The following is a 23,296-nucleotide window of genomic DNA, read 5'->3' as shown; positions in this document are numbered from 1 at the left end:
GAGCTACCCATGACGTATTTGATATTCCAAAAGCAGTAAGAAGTCTCACAGTGAAGACGTTACTGGTGCCCGCTCGAGCAGAATCGATGAACAAAGGGAGAACGGTGCTACAGTGCTACAGTTTCAAATATTGGAAAAGCAGGAAATCTTCGCTTAACAACACCCACCCCTATACACACACAGACACACACACAGACACACAGACACACACACACACACACACACACACACACACACACACATACACATACATTCCACATGGATCTTATGCACCTGGTTCCCAGTTCAAATCCTATTTCTTTTTGGATTGGCTTCTTGGGGGAACACTACATTCTTGAAGTCCTTCCATCTTTGGGGAGCCACTCAAGGGTAAAAAGAGAAGGAACATACGTGGGAACTTTAGCTGACTAGTCATCATGACATACTTTCACAAAAGTAATTTGACGTACGGAAAAAAATCCCATTGATCCTGGCAAAACAAATCCAAGACAGATCTTCATTCTTGAGATTACGTGGATTCTTTTCTCTTGGCAGTCACAACATATGTATATAATTGAAATAGGTTGTGTTTTTCAGTTCTTTAAATATTGCTTTCTAATTTTTATCTTTATCGTGGAATATATTGAAAACAAACAAAACTGAGTATTTCCAAATATTTCTGCAGACACAGAGAAAATGATGACTGGTAGACCTGGCAAATTTGCATACTACAATTACAATGTCTCTGCAACTTGATCGTTGTCTTCAGTGCTCAGGATCCTCTATAGTTCCACTTCCTCTGTCAAATAATCCATGCAGGCAAAAGAAAAAAAATGAGCAAATCATATTTAATCTTGTTATCGCTGTTCGTTGCAAAGCTCCAACCTTTTCTTTCTGACAGATCAGCTACTTAAGTAAAAAATGACATCTGCAGGGGAGCCAGTTAAGAGTGCTAATCTAAACAAAGTACTCTAAGAACTTATTTCTCTCGGCATCTGTGTCTTCACTTTCTAACTTCGTATTTCTTCATGACATCAAAAAGTTTCTCTGAGAGCCTGTCAGAGACATTGATCTTCCTTCAGTGCCAGTTGGGATCGTCCAGATCCACAGGGATTTCGCTAGCCTTTGATTGATAAGGATCAGTGCTGTCAGCTGGACCAGCCCAGGCACCGTGGCAACCTTGAAGCTCATCCAAGCCTGCAGCAACCGGTACAGTCAACATCAGGTAAGCCGGTGCTGTCATGAAGCCCATTTTATTTTTATCCTGGTGTTTTTCTCACCTTGACACTTGACGTTAAAAGCACAGCTGTTCCCGCCACATTCCCTGTTGTATGAACTCACTTTGGGGTCTTTACTCCCCTTGGGATTGCGCTTTTGGCAGTAAACAGCAGGAGCCATCAGGCAGCTGAGCACTGCAGAGTGCTTCCAGAGTTCTGCCAATTATTCCCCCCCCCCCCCCCCCCCCCCCCGTGGCTCTATTCCAGAACTGCTGCAGAACCTGTTTTTCTTCCCACCAACAGCCCAGAGACTAGGACACAAAATGACTGAATTGCAGAATCCCGTCTCACTGAAAATCCCGGCAATGTAATTTATTTCCTTGATACTTCTTCGACACCTGTTCTGAGAGGAAATGCATTATCAGCCGAACAGATGCCAAATTGGAGCGGAAAAGTCTTTTCCATCTCACCTGGCCTGGTAGTGGAGGAAAAGCTCTCAAGGTTGGCTTCTGTGTGCTACAAGCCCTTAACGAGCTGCTGGATGAAAATAGTCATGATTATTTAATACCATTAAAACAGGAAAAAGATAAACAGTCCTGGAATCGATCATTGGGTGCACACCAAAAATGTACAAATGGAAGATGATAAAGAAAAGCCAGTCTTGCTTCTGGCTTAGCTGGCCTCTGGCATTGTACACTGGGGAAGTCCATTGGTGCTCCCCAGGGAGGGGAAGGTGTCTCGTGTGTCTCAGTCCATATCAAAACTCTGTAGCACAGTAGCACTGTTCTCCCTTTGTTCATCGATTCTGCTCGAGAGGGCACCAGTAACGTCTTCATTGTGAGACTTGTTGTTACTGTTTTTGGCATATCAAATACGCTACGGGGAGCTTGCCAGCCTCTGCCGTGCGGGTGAGATACTCTCAGTAGCTTACCGGGCTCTCCGAGAGGGATGGAGAAATCGAACCCAGGTCGGCCGTGTGCAAGGAAAATGCTCTACCCGCTGTGCTATCGCTCCAGCCCCCTGGGCAAGGATGACACGCAAATCCGTGAGGCGTTCCATTATCAAAACTCAAATGTTATTAACTCTTGCTTGAGAACACCGCCACAAATTAAAACACAGTTGCTCTTATGTAATCTATGCCATTGTCCTGAGTATTTGGTATCAATTCAAGATAACCTCGAGGCTTGTAAACTACATGGATGCTTTTCCTCTAAAGAGTGAAGGGATAGATCGATATTTTGAATTATGTAAACAAACAGGGTGCAGTGGATGGGGAGAGAATAGCTTTGCCGTTAAGGGGGTAGGGGGCTGGATGTGTCTAACATCTTTTGTTTAATATTAACAGCAAATCCATGTTAGGTATTTTAAAGTAAAACCCAAAAAGCGCAAGGCAGTATTAACTGGGTCTGTCAAATTTGCCTTCTAGTCCTAACTTGTTCATTAACAATAAACAATTCAACATCTTTAAAGCTTAGAAAACTTTATATGCTCTTAGACGTGAAAATAAACAAACTGTCCTCCCATAGTTCATCGATTTGCTCGAGTGGGCCCAGTAACATCTCCATCATGAGACTTGTTGTTACTGTGTTTGGCATATTCGATAGCCAACATGGGTAGCTTGCCAGGCTTTGCCATGCGGGCGAGATACTCTCGGTAGCTTGCCGGGCTCTCCGAGAGGGCGGAGGAATCGAACCCGGCTCGGCCGGGCTGGCTGCGTGCAAGGCAAACATCAGACATAATTTAAGGCCAAGACTTAAAGCATTATTTGAAATAACAATAGTCAATGGTACTTTTATAAAGAGCTTTTTTCTCTTTTATAATATAGGTGCAAATATCTCAGTAAGGTTTCATTTGGATTTATTATAATTCCCCTATTTAATCAGGCAGAGAGAGTACAAAGGACAGACAGAAGTAAGGTCTTGCATATGGCTGACCTCCGAGCACCACCAGAGGGCACTCTTGAGTTTCTAGAGTTAGAAATGACCGCTGAAAGCAGTGGATGTGTCTCCGACCTTCAAGTATCCCTGTATCCCTTCACCCTCCCCAGCCCCCTTCCCCCCCCACCCAGGGCTATACTAAATTATCCTCAGATCTCAGGGAGGTGTGTATGGTCAGGTCTACAACACCCAGTTGTCCTAACACTGAAGGAGCCAGGTCACCAGCCATCTGCTCTCCTCATATCATTCACATTTACAATTCACTTAACAAATTATCGGGGAGCCAGAGAGGCTAGTACAGCAGGCAGGGTGCTTCCTTTGCACCTGGGTTTAATCCCAGCATCCCATCTGGTCCCCAGAGTCCACCAGGAGTGATCCCTGAGTGCAGTGCCAGGAGTAAGCCTTGAGTATAGCTGGGTATGGCCCCCAAACAATTGAAAACAGAAGTATGGCACTGTCTGACATTCCTGGAAATCTTGCTGGTGAATGTGGATCTCTGTCTCTAAAGCTATGGTTTCCAAAACACTGTAGCCTTCAAGGCAGCACTAACTGGGTGTGCCAAATCTGCCCTCTAGTCCTAAATTGTTTATAAATTACTTGTGTAATGTTAAGAAAGTTGCTAAAGGCAGTACATCAATGTCTACATCTGTGTAAAACAAAAGTGCTAGACTAGATGACGACTAAGGAAACTTTTAGCCATATATCTCTTTTTAAAAAAATTTTTTTTTATTTTTTAATTTTTATTAGTGAAACGCCATGAGGTGTAGCCATATATCTCTACAATACAATGGACTTGGTCATTTATCTAACTTTTTGCTATGTGCCAGACAATAGGGAAGTGACAAAGTTATAAAGTGGAATAGAAACATAAGGCAATTGCTAAAATTGTGTAATAGGAATATCAATTAGGCTTCATGTATTGCAAGTTGCATTAATGGGTGGAGAAAAAAATGCTATAAAGTTTGGTTCCCATGATGTCAGTGAGCATCATGAGGTCAATAAAATATACTGATACTTTGCAAGTCTGATTGTTTCAATGTTACCAAAGAGAGACTGGTGCTAACAGAGACAGTATACTGGGTCACTCCTGACTTTGTGGCCCACCGCCTCCTGTACTTTGAATCATCCCTAAACAAATTTCCAAAGGCCATTTTACTTGGCTGACACAGCTGCTTGTATCGGTGATAAAGCTGAGTGAGTGAGTCAAGCATTACTATGCCTGCGTAATTTTCAACTCATGCAAGAACCTGATGCATCTGCGTACTCTCTCTCTCTCTCTCTCTCTCTCTCTCACACACACACACACACATACATTGTGGGACTTTATGAGTCCCACATGTGTCCATTTTCAGTTTGATAATCTCTGTGTGAGTTCTCTATGTGGTGTGTTTTATTCATAAGGTCTCCCAGAGTTCCTGCATCTTAAATCAGATTGTTTTTGCTTAACTGTGAACAATACAGAAGGACTGGTTATCACTTCATTCCAATAGTCCTGCCTGACTAAAACATAGGGGAACATTATACCTTTTTCTTCAGTAAATTTAATCCACACATTTATGAGCTATTTTTCACTCATTTTCCTTATTCTTTTTTAAACATTGTGAATTTAGACTATTAATGGTAGGAAATATAAATATATAAACATCTTATTCAATTAGACATTTATATATTTTATATATATATACATTTAAGACAATTGTATAAGATAAAAAGCACTGAAACAATTTTGCACTTTAATTCAGATCACCTGAATTCAAGAACAATTCCTAAAGAAAATCTTCAATTCTTTTTGGTTTTGTTTTGGGGCCACACCCAGCTGTGCGAAGGGCTGACTCCAGGCTTTGCACTCAGGGGTCACTACTGGCAAGTTCAGGATACCACATGGGAATCTGGGGGATAGAGCCAGGGTCAGCCGCATACAAAGCAAGTGTCTTACCCTCTGATTTCTTCAATCCTGAAAAACTTCAATTCTTGAAGACCAGCTCAAATCCTTGTGGCAACTGAAATTTGAAAGTAAAGGTCACCTTAGAATTAACCAAAAAATTAGTGATGATTTACGTAATAATAATTCATCTTTGACTAGATCTGAGACCAAAAAAATCATATTATCTGCATATAATAAAGTTAAAGCAGTTCAACAGGATAGAGGCAATAAAACTTGATTGTAAGGTTTAAATAAGCTAAGCAGAGTAGATTCCATCATTATCATAACCTCAATACGTGGCCTTTTCCAAACAACCTTTTCCTCAGTTCTTGGCAGATAGTTTTAAAACATCAATATTATTTTTCAATTTAATAAGGAAAAACAGAGGCCAGAGCATTAGTACAGTGGGTAGGGCACTTGCCTTGCAGAGACAGACCCAGGTTCAATCCCTGGCATGCCGTATAGTCTCAGAACACTGCCAGGAGTAATTTCTGAGTGCAGAGCCAGGAGTAACCCCTGAGCATAGCCAGGTATGTCCCCTAAACAAACAAACATTTTTTGTTCTATTCTTGCATGCAGACCCCCAAGCAATGCCTAGAGTAATCCTGTGAATACAGCCAGGAATAGCCCTGAACGCTGCTGAGTACATAATAAAAACAAACACAAAACAAAAATCTAAAAGCAAAAATAAATTGCACGTGAGCACAGACTAGTAAAAAGAAAAAAATTGGGGTGGTTTAAAGAATGAATCATAAGGTCACGTCTTTTTCTACTGCCTGTACAATTTATTTTTAAATTTCCTTAACTTTTCTGGGTCTCACTTTCCTTATTTATAACTTAAAAAGATTGATTTGCTATTATAGCTCTTCATGGAATATCTTTACAATTTTAAAAGTACTGTTTCTCTCACAAATATAAAACAAATTTTAAATTAAATAGACTGATATTGCTTTTCATGAAAACAACAGGTAAATTTGAATTATTTACTTCACTCTTTGTTTAATGAATTATCCATAAGGAGTAATATGTATGTATTATATGTATGTACATACATATATATATCCAAACACATTGTGTAGATTGATTTGCACAGATGAGCTTCTTTTAATGACTTTCACAAAAATTTGCAAAAATGAATGATTTAATCTTGGTTACACATAATCATGATATAAATAGACATTATTATTTACAACTTTACAAGTTCCAAAATGAATATAAAGTATTTTTTTAAAAAGTATGTATATTGTATTGTCATTAAATAAGAATAAAGCAATAATGATGAGCTAATAAAATAGGTAATAAATTAGGAAACAGATTAAGAATAAATATAACAGGAGAGTGTATGGTGAGGTTAAATTTTATTAAAATTCTCAAAGATAAACTTTTTTTCCATAACTAAACCCTGGGGGGGTGGTCCTTATACATGTCACTGTCACTGTCCTCCCGTTGTTCATTGATTTGCTTGAGCGGGCCCAGTAACGTCTCCATTTTGAGACTTGTTGTTACTGTGTTTGGCATATTGAATACGTCATGGGGAGCTTGCCAGGCTTTGCCGTGTGGGCGAGATACTCTTGGTAGCTTGCCAGGCTCTCTGAGAGGGGCGGAGGAATCGAACACTTGTCGATCATGTTGGCTGCATGCAAGGCAAACACCTGACCACTGTGCTATCGCTCCACAGCGGGTAAGGTGTTTACCTTGCATGCAGCCAACCTAGGTTCGAATTCCCAGCATCCTATATGGTCCCCCGAGTACCGCCAGGAGCAATTCCTGAGTGCATGAACCAGGAGTAACTCCTGTGCATCGCTGGGTGTGATTCTCCCCCCAAAAAGCAAAAAGACTATATGCCTTATTCATAGACATTGAATAAAATAATGTAAAATTATTTCTAATAACAGTACAAAAAAAAGAAAAAGTACAGACAATTTCTCTTGGTGTTGATTTAATCAAGTTCCAAATATAGGCAGCACTAGTGTTCTATTTTTTTCTTTTTATTTATTTATTTATTTATTTATTTATTTTTTATTTTTTAGTGAAACACCATGAGGTACAGTTGTAGATTTACAATTTTTTGTGCTTGGGTTTGATTATACAATGATCAGATACCCATCCCTCCACCAGTGCCCATTTTCCACCACCATGGATAATATCCCCCCCACCCCCATCCCCCAATCCCCCCCTGCCTCTGTGGCAGGGCAATCCCCTGTGTTCTCTCTCTCCTTTTGGATGTTGTGGTCTGCAAAAGAGGCATTGAGTGGCAAACATGTTCAGTCCATAGTCTACTTTCGATATGCATCTCCCCTCCTGGGAGGATCCTCCAAACACCCTTTATTTGGTGTTCCCTTCTCTATCTGAGCTGCCCTTTCCTCTAGAATGCCCGACTGGTCACTAAGCTATGGAGTAATCCTCCTGGTGCTGATCTCAGCTATTCTTGGGTATTAATCTCATATTTTGTTTCTTTATATTCCCCAGATGAATGCAATCTTTCTATGTCTATCCCTCTCTTTCTGACTCATTTCGCTTAGGATGATACTTTCCATGTTGTACCACTTGTATGTAAATTTCATGACTTCATCTTTTCTAACAGCTACATAGTACTCCATTGTGTAGATGTACCAAAGTTTCTTTAACCAGTCATCTGTTCTTGGGCATTCAGATTTCTTCCAGTTTCTGGCTATTGTAAAGAGTGCTGCAATGAACAAACAAGTGCAGATGTCACTTCGACTATACATTTTTGCCTCTCTGGGATATATTCCCAGGAGTGGTATTGCTGGGTCAAATGGGAGCTCAATTTCTAATTTTTTTGAGAATCGTCCATACTGTTTTCCAGAAAGGCTGAACCAGTCGACATTCCCACCAACAGTGAAACAGTGTCCCTTTCTCGCCACATCCGCGCCAGCATCGGTTGCTTTTGTTCTTTTGAATGTGGGCCAGTCTCTGAGGTGTGAGATGGTATCTCATTGTGGTTTTGATCTGCATCTCCCTGATGATTAATGATGTAGAGCATTTTCTCATGTGCTTTTTTGCCATTTGGAACTATTGTTCTATTTTTGTAAAGCATTTCTACTGAGGTTCTATGATCATGCTCTAAATCTTAACCTTTAACGTACAATTAGTGGGAACTTGTATTAGAATTTGACAAAAGATGAACAGCACACACGAAGCCTCTGGCAACTACCTGAAATGCCGATTTACATTCTCTCATTGATTGTCATTGATTGAAAGAAATTCATGAGAAGTAGAAACCAGATCAGTGTATGGTAAATTTCTTATCAAGATTAACTGGCACATATTTACCTGGAAGAAGAGGAAGTATCTACAGAAGGGTCTATTTCTCTGAAACCAATTTGAATTTGTTCAAAGTCTTAAAATTGTAAAACGTTTTGAATATGCCCAGTTTTTCATAACAAAAAGCAAATGAGCAAAAACAATTTGATAATAGTGTGTTAAAAGTAAAATTAGAGGGACAGCAAGGTGGTACAAAGATTCACGCCTTTGTGCAGAGCTGACCCAGGTTCAATCACTGGCACCATCATGGGTTCCTAAGCACTGTCTGGACTGATCCCTAAGCACAGTCAGATATGACTGCAAAACGCTCCCTTAAAAAAAAAAAGGAAGATTACAGAATTTTAAAAAGGAAACTTAGAGGATTTTTAATTGGAATGCTTTCTAGCATAGTACTGAATGATATCCCTTTTTGAGGAATGCATTTCTGGGCCTGGGAGAGAAGTCAAGTGGTACAACACAAGCCTAACATCTGCAAGAACCTGAGTTTCGTCAGCATGGCCTGGTCACCCAGCACTGAGAGGCATGAACCCAGTGCTCCCTGAGCAAAGCACACTATTAGGGTGGTTCTTATGGGAAAAACATTCTTTTTCTTAAATGTTATTTTTTAAAGTTGTTCACAATATTTGATTATATTTAATATATTTGAACACCTTCTCACCACATTTCTATCCTGAACCTGAAACCCTGGCCCCCAAGCAGAACCGAAATAATTTATTTTGTATTGCTTGTTATGAATAATCCCCTAAAAATGAGACAAAAAAATTTCTTAGAAGAAGGTGTGTGAAGATAGTTTTATTTTACCCAGGAGCCACTAAGCCCTTCTATAAGAGATTAGTGACATATATAATATATGTATATACACATGTGTATATGTACATATATATTTGTATACACATCTATAAAAATATTTTCCCCCTAAGATTGGTTGCCTTCTATTTTACACCCCAGCATATGTGGTGTGCTACTCTTGGTATTTTGGTGGTATAAAGTATGAGATGTCCTGGAATAGATTCACTTGTGGGTGAGTCTCGTGTGAGCATGTGGACAGTGGCCAGGAGCAAGGCGGCGGTTGAGTTCAGTTTTGGCTGCCGATGTTGGCTCCACTGGGGTGGGGAGGAGCCATTGTTAATAAAATAAATGATGTTCAAATTATAACAAATCAGTCTTTACAATAAATACATGATATAAATGACAAAAAAATTCCAAAAGTCTCAAGACATCCCCCCAAAAGACAATCTTTTCTTTAGTACTATTTTTAAGAACCTAATACTAGGGGGGCTGGAGTGATAGTATAGTGGGTAGGGCGTTTGCCTTGCACGCAGCCAACCCGGGTTTGATTCCCAGCATCCCATATGGTCCCCCGAGCACGGCCAGAGGTAAATCCTGAGTGCAGAGCCAGGAGTAACCCCTGTACATTGCTGGGTGTGACCCAAAAAGCAAAAAAAAAAAAAAAAAACCCCAAACCTAATACTAGTCATTAAGTCATCCAACAACAATACATGTTTTTTATCAGAATTAAGAGATAAATATGAGTATGCATTTTATCTAACAAATCCTGTTTAATCACTTTTTTCCTTTTATATTTGCCCTTCAGTCTTCTGTTGAAATAGTCTCATATCAAGCAAAATATTATTTTCATAATTGCAGTAAGAGAGAAAAGATAATTCTGCAAAGGAAAATTATTTAAGGCAGAAGGATTAAATTTTCCAGTCTTAATTAGTTTTGTATTTTCACTAGGAAAAGGAGTTGCTGTTTGGAAGCTGAAAATATCTCTTCAGTTCCTTAGGAAAAGTGTTTGGGAAGGACAAGTAAGAATCAAAGTAAATTATTGGTTTCCAGCTAAAATTGTTATGGAGATTACAAGAAAATAAGAAAAAGTAATAAGGACTATTTGCTTGCTAATGGTCAAAATTACATTCAATCATAATTCTACATGTACAACTCACTTAAAAATAATGTATAGGAATACTTTTAGATCTGAACACTTCATGGAAGCCTGTTACTTCAAATTGCCGATGACTTTTTAACTTTTGAACCATCTCTTTTTTTAAGTGTTCCATTCTATAGGAGAATTGAGATGATGTCAAATTTGTTTGCTCTCCATTACCTGTAAAGAGTGATTCCAGATCTTTACATCATGATGAACTAAGAAGCAAGGGACTATAGAATACTGATTTCATCACTGTCATTAACAAAAATGTGCAATCATGCCATTTGTTAAGAGTTGATATGACTTTTTCTCTGTCTTTATAATATTTCAAAGAATGTTGTCTCTAAATGGCTATAAAAATATCACTTGGTAGGCTAGAGAGATGTACAGAAATTAAGGAATCTGTTTTGCATGTGGCCTACCCTGGTTTAATCCCTAACACCACCAGTCTGAGTGATTTCTGAGCACAGAGTGAGAAAAGCACTGAGCACAGTCATACACACCACTCTGCCGCAAAAAGGTTAACTTTGTTGGGCAACATATAGCTACTATAATAAATAGTTATATAACTTAAGAGACAAAAATGGTCTCAAAAGATTATCTCTTGGAACTGGATGAGAGTGAAAATTATCCACACAATATATAATAATTCTATTAATAAATACTAAAAGTCTTTGCATATGGAAATTAAAATACATTTGCATATTTGGTTAGTGACTATCCTATTTAAGTCTGTATATGCAAGGATATCAAAATAGTTTTAGATTCTTTAATTAACCCATTGCTCTAAATTTCAAGTTCCCGTGATTAAAGGTTGAATTGTTTGCTTTTATTTATTTTCTGTGGATTTGGGTTTTATTGTAATCTTTTGCTTTGTTGTAGGTTTGTCCCTCTATTTGTCAAAAAAAAGAGACTTTTTAATCCTCATGAGCTGGAGCGATAGTACAGCGGTAGGGCGTTTGCCTTGCATGCAGCCAACATGGCTGACCCGAGTTCGATTCCTCCGCCCCTCTCGGAGAGCCCGGCAAGCTACCGAGAGTATCTCGCCTGCACGGCAGAGCCCGGCAAGCTCCCCGTGACGTATTCGATATGCCAGACACAGTAACAACAAAGTCTCCAATGGAGACGTTATTGGGCCCACTTGAGCAAATCAATGATCAATGGGAGGACAGTTTAATCCTCATAATACCATTTGGATCTTTAAAGTCTCCAAGTCTATGTCAAATTAAAAATTTATCTAAATTAGCATGCAACTGTGTTGCTCAAGAATGTGAGTGTAGATGATGGAAAATCTATACTGCAGACTCAATTTAAAAAGTGAGAATATGGGGTTGAAGAGATGACTTGAAAAAATGGAGCACATATTTTGCATGCTTGGGCCCTGGGTTTGATTTCTAGCACTATCTGGCCCCTTGGGAATTGCCAGGCGCAAGCTCCACACATTGCAGGTGAGACCCCAAAACAAAACAAACAAACACTGTGCTCCCGTTGTTCATCGATTTGCTGGAGTGGGCCCAGTAACGTCTCCATTTTGAGACTCTTGTTACTGTGTTTGGCATATTGAATAAGTCACTGGTAGCTTACCATGCGGGCGAGATACTCTCGGTAGCTTGCCGGGCTCTCCGAGAGGGGCGGAGGAATCGAACCTGGCTCGGCCAGGCTGGCTGCAGGCAAGGCAAATGCCCTACCTCTCTGCTAGCGCTCCAGCCCCAAAACAAACAAAAAATTAAATAAGTTGTGAGGGTGAAACTGATGCCATGACAGGCTTCAGCTAACATTAGGTCTTAACTAAGCCTCAGTTTCTGTTTCCCTGAAGCAGAACTTGCAGTTTCTGGTAGACTCCCAGTTGAGTGACGTGCCTAGATAAGGAATTGGGCACTTGGGTCCAGCCGGTCATGAGGAGGTCACTGTATCCTCCTTAGAAACTATTACTAACCATTGCCTAATTGCTGACCATTGTTGTAATAGGGCCGATGCTAAAAATAAACCAGTATATAAACTGCTCTTAATTCTAAACCCTATATAAATTGCTTGTGATTTGTAGTCGGGGTCCTTGTCAAGACTCCACTGCGTTGGATGAGAATTGGACCCTAGCTCGAGCTACCGCTGGCTTGGGCTAGTAATAAAGTTCCTTTGCTTTTGCATTATCATATGTGGACTTGTTCTCTCCGCAATTGAGGATCTGAAACTTGGGCACAACAAAGTGAATAAGTAAAACTTAGAAACCCAAGCTGTGTGGATAGCTCAAAGGAGTGGGGTGCATGTCTTGTACAGGCAAAGACTCAGGTTCTGTCCTCAGCACCACAAACCCTCTTCCCCTATAGCACTGCATGACCCCTCCCTATCTGCACTGCCAGGTATAATGCTGGTGACCCTCAGAATCAGGAGCTCTAGCACCAAATTATCAGGGAAGTCCCCTGAGGAGGCCATTGTTTTCCTCATGCTTCACTACTGGGCCATTGTTTTCCAATAGCTCCACTACTGGGGAGCCATTCCTTTCAAAAACTAAAAATCTAAAGAAATATAGATTTCCAAGATTTTTAAGAAAGTATGTAAATTGTAAAAGTTTAAAATTAGGGAAGGCTTTGGCGATATCCCATCTAATCCGACTAACTCATTAGCTGGAGTGCCCAAAGATATTGTAAAGTAACCCAATTCCTTGCCCAAATTAAAACCAGAATTTGGACCTCTTAACCCGGTCGGTGTCTCATGACCATAAAATGATTCAAGGCATCTATAGCACAGAAGAGAGCAGGCCCATAGCACACATAATAAATGTTAGTCACTGCCTGAACCTTTAAGAGAAGTTGCAGTTTAGTAACCCTTCTCAAACACCAAACCCAGTCTTTCTTCCAAATCCTGTTTTTTCTTTTTTTCTTATTCTCTCGGAGCGTCTGCCTCCTCATTGATAAACGTCATTTACTTCATAGGTTTGCTATGATGATTCAACTTATTTAACACCTCCTAGCAGACAGTAAGTACCATCTAAGTGCTTCTTAAATGCATAAAATGAGCACAAATGATACCATGATCATGTCTGCATCTAAATAACCATCAATCTGTCACATCACTGATGGTGAGCAGCTATAATTTTAAAGTGCTACCTGAGTATCCCATTTTGGAGATGTAATTAGGCTTTAAAATAAGTATAAAGATTGGCAGTTTAAAAACATAAATTATGTAGAGTTTAAGTACATGAAGCATGAGGAAAACAAATTACTGGTTCCTTCAATGCAAATATATTAAAGATAATGTCCTGTCACAGATAAGTTTGGCTACTGAGAAACTCCTGAGGCTGTATAGCTACCTTCCATTTAACACAAACAATTAAGCTGCTGCAATTACAGTGTTTCATGCTAAATTAGCAGTAGCTGTGTTCCCAATTTATTCTGAATAAATTAAATACTCTTACCTAAAAAGTAAAAACTGCATAGGCCTTTTTTTTTTTGCTTTTTGGGTCACACCCGGCGATGCTCAGGGGTTACCCCTGGCTCATATACTCAGGAATTACTTCTGGCGGTGTTCGGGGGACCATATGGGATGCTGGGAATCGAACCTGTGTCGGCCATGTTGGCTGCGTGCAAGGCAAACGCCTTACCCGCTGTGCTATCGCTCCAGCCCCTGTATAGGCCTTTTAATTTTTTTTGGTTTTGTTTGCTTTTGGCGTCATACCCAGCAATGTTCAGAATTTCATCCTGGCTCTGTACTCAGGGATCATCCTTGCAGTGCTCAGGGAAACATATGTAGTGCCAGCAATTGAACTAGTCTCAAGCAAAAAAAGTGCCTTACTTACTGTTCTATCTTTCTGGCCCTGAGGAGGCATTTTAAATTATAAAATACTTCAGATAATCAGTATTTTAAATATAATAAATTCATAGAAGCTATAAATATTTATCAACCAAAATCAGAAGAATTCTCTTGAGATGAATAAAGTCATTTTATTGGTTCACCAATGATTTCATCACAGGTGATTTTATTAATTGTTTGCCTTATTTGTATCTAAAAGTCTATAAATGATATGTTTTATTTTATTTATTTATTTTTTTGCTTTTTGGGTCACACCTGGCGATGCACAGGGGTTACTCCTGGCTCTGTGCTCAGGAATTATCCCTGGCGGTGCTCAGGGGACCATATGGGATGCTGGGAATTGAACCCGAGTCGGCCGCGTGCAAGGCAAATGCCCTACCCCCTGTGCTATTGCTCCAGCCCCTGATATGTATTATTTTAACATAAGAAAAAATATTCAGGGCTAGAGAGATAGCTCAATGGGAAGTGTGTGCTTTCCATGCAGGAATCTGGGTTCCATCCCCGGGACCCCTGCTACCAAGCTCTACGAGGTGTGGTCCTCCCCTAGAAAACAATAGTAACAAATCCAAGACAGATATTTAGTTAGCATATTTTATTTGTATTATATGTATATCTGTAGAGATACATGCTACCACTAACACCCTTACCACTAAAGCAACTGATGATTGATAAACATATGTCATTGAATATGGGAACAATAAAAAATAAATATTTCTCAGGGGGCAGAGAAATAATACAGAGGTTAAGGTACTTGCCTTGCACATGACTGATCTGGAATAGATCCCTGGCATCACATATAATGGTATCCTAAGCACTGCCAGGAGTTATCCCTAAGCACAGACCAGAAGTACAGCTGGGTGTGGCAAAACACACACACATACACACACACACACACACACACATACACACACACACTCCCAAAACATCCTAAATATATGTAACAGGTGTAAAGGTGAGACATTTTTTCATGGTGGGAAAAAGCATAACCTCCTGAAATAGTTAATTCTATGATATCTGATTGCAGTATGGACAGGTTCAACTACTGGTTCACCTTAAGATCATACGGTTGCACCATGGCTGGAGAATGAGTTATACACGTTTGCTAGAATCGCCTTACCGAATACCACAGACCAGGTGGTTTAAATGGAAATAGACTTTATTGACTGGAGAGATAGTACAGGGGTTAAGGTGCTTATGCTGCATGATGCCTACACTGGTTCAACTGTCGGCATTGCCAGGAACAACCCCTGAACACAGAGCTGGGATAAGATTCAACAAGCACTGTGGTAGTCTAAAAATTAAAAATAAATAGGTTGCATTTTCAGTCAACTAAACTCAACAAACAAAAACAGTAACACGGAAGGTTCAACTAGCAACAAACAGCTTCATAAATTCTTTTTTAAAAAATTTTATTTGAATGAATCACCATGAGATACAGTTATAGACTTACAAACTTTTGTGATTATGTTTTAGCCATACAATGTTCGAATACCCATCCCTCCACCAGTGCCCATTTTCCAAGACCAATTTTCCCAGTATCCCTCCTGCAATCCCCACCCTACCCCCCCCACATACCCACCTGCCTCTGTGGCAGGCACATTCCCTCTTACTCTCTCTCTTCTTTTGGGTGTCATGGTTTGCAATATAGGTCCTAAGAGGCCATCATGTTTGGTCCATAGTCTACTTTCAGCACGCGCCTATTAATAAATTCTTATGCAAGGACTTAACAGCCCCGTGGTCAGAAATAATAATTTCACATAGAAATTTGATTTTTATTCTTGTCGATTTCAATATTGGAGCTTTGTTGTCTCATAGATTTCAACTCTATATTGTAACAAAAGTTGAGGTTTTTGTATACAAAAAAATAAGACTGCATTTTCCTGTAATTCTGGAAAGTAGAAGTCTAAGATTAAGGTATCAGAAAAGTTTTTTAACAGTAAAGGATTTTCTCCTTGGCTTCTAGATGGTCATCTTTTACACATGGTCTTCCCTATAGGGATGTAATTCCTAGTCTAATTTTCTTAAAAGTGCATCAGGTTGCACTAGTTATCAGCCTACAAAACTCTCTTAAATTAATTACCTCGTTAAAACAATTACCTCTAAATATAGTTTTTGGTCATGTTATTATCTCTAAGTGGGGTAGGTAGAGATAAGGATTTGGAATATGTGAACTAAGAGGATAAGACTCTGTCCATAACATTGTAGCATCTCATTTCCATTTTCTTTAGAATTTTTGTTGCCGCCTACCATATTATATAATTACATCTTTACTCTTTCCCTGTGTTCACATCAGCAGGATGAGACAGGGGCTTAGCTCTACTTAACTGCAATATTACAATTATCTGTGTTAATATAGGCATAACACAGACATTTAATGTCTTTCCTTTTAATAATTGGATATAATGAGTAATTAACTAATTAACAAATCCTATGTGTTTTGACCTTATCTCATTAACAATATTGCAATTATGCACTCTGGTATGTATTTTGTATGTAAATTTTTCATTTAAAAGTTTCTTTTACCAAAGATGAAAACCCTATCCATTCTAATTCCATTTTCACAGCATCAACTAATCTTGCTGCATCATTGTCTGAATGTCTTTTCTTCAAATAAATCATACTTGTTAGTTACAATTAAGCCTTTTGGTCAGCCCTTTGGAGATGTGTATGATGAATAGCAGGCAGATAATTGCCAGTTCAGGGGCTCATTTGTTTTTCTTACAGTGTGATTCCTGTGAGGTATTCTCCTTTCCCATACCTTGAAAAATTAAATCAATGTGCTTTCATAAAGAAGTTTTTCTACTATAAAGGTTTAGGAGAAAAAAAGGAAAAAAATTAAACCCTCAAAGCTCTTTAGCAACTGAAAGGCCTTGGAGAATTGTCTGTGTTCTGTGACAGTGAGGTCATATTTCATTGACAGAGAACAAGGCCATGGTCACTTATAAAAGGCTGATTGAATAGACATTGTAGGCTCTTGGAAATGTGAATTCCAAAAGGGAAGAGTGTTCTAGTGTATGCTGTGAAACATGTATGGAAGGTCTGGGATGAACTGCCAGACTCCTTTCCCAGGTTCTGCTGGCCCTCACCTAATTACTGCTCTCAAGAGTCAGCTGTTAGGACAAATGGAAATCCCTGTTCCCCTGTACCCTGTTTTTTTTTCTTTTTGGGTCACACCTGGCGATACACAGGGGTTACTCCTGGCTCTGCACTTAGGAATTATTCCTGGCGGTGCTCAGGGAACCATATGGGATGCTGGGAATCGAACCCGGGTCGGCTGCATGCAAAGCAAACGCCCTACCCGCTGTGCTATCACTCCAACACCTCCCCTGTACCCTCTTAGTTCAATAATGCTGAGTAGCCCCAGTAAACAGAATAACAGGATAAACAGAAAACAAGAAGAAAATAAAAACAACAAAAAGTACGAAAGAAAGAAAATTTTGTTTTCTTTCCTTTCTTCTTGCTCTTTCTCCTTTCTCGCTCTTTCTCTTTCCTTCTCTTTCCTTCCTTCTTTCTTTCTTTCTTTCTTTCTTTCTTTCTTTCTTTCTTTCTTTCTTTCCTTTCTTTTTCTTTTTCTTTTCTTCCCTCCCTCTTCCTCCTTCCCTCCCTCCCTCCCTCCCTCCCTCCCTCTCTCCCTCCCTCCTTTCTTGCTTTCTTGTTTTCCACTGAGATTTACAAAGTTGTTTATAAACAGTTCAGACATACAGTATTCCAGCACAAATCCCACTGCCAGTGTCAACTTCCCTCCATCAATGTTCCCAGGGTACCTCCCATCCTCAACCTACCTCCTTAAAAAACACTTTTTTAAAAGGTTTTGTTGTTGTTGTTGTTGTTGTTGTTGTTAATTTTTTAATTTAATTAAAGAACCATGCTTTACAAAGTTAATGATAATCGAGTCTTAGGCATGCACTATTCCAGTACCAATAAGCCACTATTGTCAATTTCCCTTCACCATGTTTCTATGGTCCCTCATGCCCCTACCCAGCCATTCCCCTGCCACCTTAACAGGCACAGTTCAAAGTTCAGTGGTTTAGATCTCATGTTTCCGCTGTTGCTGAGTCTGTACTCTGGATATATAGCTATAACACTCTCCCACATCACGGGTATACCCGAGTCCCCCTGACCCCTGTTCTCCCATTACTTCCTTTTTTCATCCTCTTCTTTATCCCTTGATTTCTTTCCTTCTCTGTCATTATCCCCTATACTTTGGGGTCAAGGGTGATTTAGGCATGCCCTAATCAACTTGTTTGTCCTTCTTCTGGCTTACTTCATTCAAAATGATGTCTTCCAATTCCAACCAGGTCACAGAAAATTGCATGATCTCATTACTCTTTGCAGATGCATAGTGTTCCAGTATATATATATAATATATAATATATATAATATATAATATATCATATCATATCATATCAAAATCCGTTCCTCTGTTCTTGAACACATAGGTTGTTTCCATATCTTATTTATTGTACTAAATACTGCAACAAATAATGTTGTGAATATGTCCTTTAAAATAAATGTTTAGTGTGTAAACACACAAAAAATAAAACGGCCGGCGGTCTTGCCGTTTCCCCACTCCAGGGAGGTCGAAGGCGATGGTCAGGTGAAGGAAGGAAACGAGGCCAAGCTAGTTGGTCTTAGTAGCTGTTTATTACATGGAAGAGATGTATGTCATGGAGGCCTCAGGAATCCTCGAGCACGTGCGCCTTTGTTCTCTCCGCTTCTGTCCTCAGCCCCATCTTCCCAGGTTCTCTGATGCACGTGTCCCCCGGTTCTCTGGTGCACGTGTCCCCCCAGAGAGCCCTGAAATCTCCCTTATATAGATCATAGTACCTCTAAAGGGCGCAATATAATGATGTCATCAGAAGGAGTTACAGAAAGAACGTTGAGGCGGCAAACCATACATTGTTTCCTTACATCCGCAGGCCAGTAATCCTGGCCTCACCTTTTCACAAGCTACAAGTACTTAGATTAGCACAACAAAGACCAGTCTGCTAGAGCTTGGAATCTACATCTCCAAAAAGGCAGTCTCATCCAAGCTAGTCAGGACACACAGAAAACTGCTTCTAGGACGTGTTTCTCCTCTCCTTGTCCAAACAACATATAAGCATACATAATATTAATCATTTCGTATGGACACAGTAAGAAATACTTTGAGCATATAGAATTGCTCTCCCAGGGCCATCTCAATCTCAGACTGCAGTGCTCAGGCCAGATATCTTTCCTATTCCTAGCAGCAGGGCCCTAGTCTCGTCGTTACTTTTGGATCATGACATCATTTGCCTATGATCAACCTCTTAACTTATAGTTAAGAATCGTGGCACCTTGGCCTGGCCCATCGCGATGCCAGGGTAGCACATAACTTACCGGCTTGCCCTGGTTCCATCCAGTCCCACGTCGGGACCCTGCCCTTGGAATGCTAGGAAGTGAGGACAACTGAGGCTTAAGTTGAGAAGGCAGATGCCCAGGAGTGAATAATATTCAAAGCCAATCAATTCCTAAGTTATAAAGCATAATATTAATTAATTGTCTTCCTGTATCTATACAAAAGGACATTGCATTAAGGTAAACTGCTCAAAAGACATAAGGAGAGGAGAAAGGCAATATTAACTTACAGTACAGCTTCAGTGTCTAAGAAGGATGAGACCTTACAAATTGGTTGGGGAAGAGAGCATAGAAGAGGTTACAGGCAGACAAAGTAATGGGAGTGATTCGGGAGCACTGTGATGAGTGCGATTCCGATAAACCTAAGCTCCGTGTACTCCAACAGTTTAGTTGTTTTTTTTTTTGTTTGTTTGCTCTTGGAGGTAGATGGCTAAAAATGGAATTGCTGAGAACTCTTGGACTGTTTTTCACCTGGATTGAACCAGACAATGTTCTCACCGGCAATAGATGAAAGTTTCTTTTTCACTATATCCCTGCCAACACGGGGCTGGAGTGATAGCACAGTGGGTAAGGCGTTTGCCTTGCACGCGGCCGACATGGCCAACCCAGGTTTGATTCCTCTGCCCCTCTTGGAGAGCCCAGCAAGCTCTCTGAGAGTATCTTGCCCACATGGCAAAGCCTGGAAAGCTACCCGTGACGTATTCAATAAGCCAAAAACATAATAACAAGTCTCACAATTTGTTGTGAGACATTACTGGTGCCCGCTCAAGCAAATCGATGAACAACGGGAGGACAGTGCTACAGTGCCCTGCCAACACATATTGTTCCTAGTTTTCCACATGTGATATTCTTACTGGTGTGAAATGATATCTCATTGTCACCTTAATTTGAATTTCCATAATGATAAGTGATGATGAGCACTTTTCATGGACAGACACATGTTTTGTTTAGTGGTTGTACTTTGGATCTCATGCTTACCATGTCAACTCTGGTTTAATATACAGATATCCCACACCCCTACACCACCAATGTGCCTGAGGCCCCTCCCTCCTGCCCCAGTTACCTCTTCTTACTTTCCTCCTCAATTTCTCTCCTTTTCTGTGCTTCTCATTAGTCTTCTTTATCGTTATATATCACTTCCGCTTCTTCTATCTCTGATACAGAATTTCCAGTTCACTAAAACTTAAGCATTGCATGTTATCAACTCTAGGTTCTTCATCTAAGACATCTTGATCACCGTCATGTGTAGAGAACTCCACTTTTAGGTGGCGCCCGCCATCTGGTTTTGACACATGCAGTGATTCCGCAGATTCTAATGACTGTTTGAAACTGCTTCCTAGAGTGTCCAAGTAAAGCCGTTTCTCTCTGAGTAGCACTGCACTGTAGCACAGTCCTCCGGTTGTTCATCGATTTGCTTGAGATGGGCACCAGTAATGTCTCACAATAAATTGTGAGACTTGTTGTTACTGTTTTTGGCATATTGAATACACCGCGAGGAGCTTGCAAGGCTTTGCCGTGTGGATGAAATACTTTCTGTAGCTTGTGGGGCTCTCTGAGAGGGGCGGAGGAATTGAACCCAGGTTGCTACGTGCAAGGCAAATGCCCTATGGCTGTGCTATCGTTCAGAGTAGCTTCTTCAACTATGCGACTTCTTTTTGTATTTTCTAATAGTTCCTTCTGTAAATGGTAGATCGCCTCTTCTAATGCTTCACAAAAAAGCCCTGCTTTATTATAGGCTATCAAATGGACCTGGTGGATCATCCAAACAAAGAAACTCTCTCACTGCAAGAGGCAATTAGCAATGTCCTTAAGAGCTATTAAATTTTAAAGAAGGACTTGTCATCCTAATTGTCAATCTTCTGAAAAGTCAGCATTGTAATTATCTTTAAACCCGTGTTTGGGTGGACACACTAATCAGAAGCCTGAAAACACATCAGTTAATTTACAATTAAGTCTAGAGAAGTCAGTCTATCTTCTGAAAACTACCCAGTTTCATTCTGATGTTTTTCTTACTAGTATTTTATATATACTAAATTTAGCTCTTCCCTCCATCACTTCATAACCGAGTATCTTAGGTATAAGTCTATTTTCTCAATTCATTTTCAGGATTTAGTTCTGCATTTTCTTTTGGTCTAGTAGAACATTCAGTGAAAGAATTAGTGCCTGTAAATCAGTCCTAACAAGGGGACTGCTAGAGACAGATGCTGTATTAACCGTTTAATAATGAACACTTGTCTGGGTAAAATTACCCATGGTAGAGTCTTCTAATTGGCCTCTCAAAGAGTTTGAGCTTGTTGAGATGCTCCCAAAAGAACATCTCTCATTTCTGTTGGTTGTAAAAGTGGAAGCAGAGATGCCTAGAGGCATAGAAACTGGAACATAAGGAGTTGCCATCTTCCTTTGGCTTGTGCACACTGCTGAAACAAAACACTTAGAAAATAACTTTTACGAAATTCATTATTTTCTTCATGGGAATTACTATCTTTATGATATCCAGCCTCAGCACCAAGAGGCTCCCAAAAACCTCAGCCCCCAAAATGGGTGATACCCACCCCAACTTGCCCCAGCCCCGGAACCCAGACCAGGTCCCCACATGATCAGAGGGAGGACCAGTCTTCATTTTTTAATTTAAAACTAATACATGATAAATTCCATCTCTCTGGGAACTGAAACTGTACAAGCAAAAAAAAAAAAACAACCAAAAAACAAAAAAACAACCCCCCCCCCAAAAACTGTAAAAATGACAATGTGGGGGCTGGAGCAATAGCACAGCGGGTAGGGTGTTTGCTTTGCACGCGGCTGACCTGGGTTTGATTCCCAGCATCCCATATGGTCCCCTGAGCACCACCAGGAGTAATTACTGAGTGCATGAACCAGGAGTAACTCCTGTGCATCGCCGGGTGTGACCCAAAAAGGAAAAAAAAAATGACAATGTGGCTAACAAATAGTTTCTTTTTTTTTTTTAATACCAGGAGATTATATATCATGTCTTCTTAAAGTAATGCAGGGAAATGGAAACTTTTTTTAAAAAATTTTTTTTTAATGTAGGAGTACTGCTATTTATTACAGATAGTTTCTTTGGGTGAAGGGTGGGCATAGGTTAGAGATTTTATTTTATTTTTTTTTATTGAATCACCATGAGATACTGTTACAAAGCTTTCATGATTGAGTATCAGTCAAAAAAACAAACACCCATTCCTTCACCAGTGTACATTTTCCATCACCAGTGTCCCTAAAATCCCTCCCACCACCCCCACCTGGCCCCACCCCCTGCCTCTATGGCAGACAATTTCCTTCTTTCTCTCTTTCTCTACTAGCAAATATTTTCTTATCAAACTTCCCGGAGTATGGAAATTTAGCTAACACTCAAGGATCAGAAATTTAAAAATTTAAATTTAAAATCTTGAGTCTACTTCTCTAGAGAAAAAAATGGATTTGGCCACTTTGCATGGATAAATGCCCTGCCCACTGTGCTATCGCTCCAGTCACTGTCCTGAGGGTCTGGGAGCCAGATGAGGTTCTGCTTTGCCAAGGCAGGTGTGTCAGGCCAGGGGCTGGAGAAAGAGGGCAGGGGTCAGACGCCTGCCTGGAACAGAACAGACTTTGGTGCAATCGTCAGTAACAGATGTGGGTCCCCGAGCATGGCTAGGAGAGATCTCTGAAACAGAGTAGGAATAAGCCCTCAGCACCGCCAACCCCCCCAAAATGAAAAGCATTTCAGGACTCGAGTGATAGAACAGAAGTTAGGTACTTGCCTTAATGCAGCTGTGGTCAGGACCCTGGTTTAAATCCCAGCATTGTATATGGTTCTCTGAACACCGCTAGGAGTGACCCCTGA

General features: G+C 40.1%; 1 protein-coding gene and 1 pseudogene across 1 annotated transcript; both read right to left on the bottom strand.

Moving 5' to 3' along the window:
* Positions 1-936: 936 nt before the first annotated feature.
* On the bottom strand, positions 937-4,389 carry LGSN (lengsin, lens protein with glutamine synthetase domain). Its single transcript, XM_056109958.1, is given in 8 exon segments — positions 937-1,016; positions 1,019-1,069; positions 1,072-1,239; positions 1,242-1,571; positions 1,574-1,743; positions 1,745-1,911; positions 2,320-2,406; positions 4,381-4,389. Coding segments are annotated over 8 exon segments (1,062 nt in total).
* A 16,179-nt stretch (positions 4,390-20,568) lies between these two features.
* Positions 20,569-21,852, bottom strand: LOC130019398 (sorting nexin-16-like; annotated as a pseudogene).
* Positions 21,853-23,296: the final 1,444 nt, after the last annotated feature.

The sequence above is a fragment of the Sorex fumeus genome, unplaced genomic scaffold (genome assembly GCF_029834395.1).
Source record: "Sorex fumeus unplaced genomic scaffold, SorFum_2.1 ptg000008l, whole genome shotgun sequence".
In the NCBI taxonomy this organism is placed as follows: Eukaryota; Metazoa; Chordata; class Mammalia; order Eulipotyphla; family Soricidae; genus Sorex; species Sorex fumeus.
The sequence above is the reverse complement of the archived record's forward strand: the minus strand, read 5'-3'. Positions and strand labels throughout refer to the sequence as shown.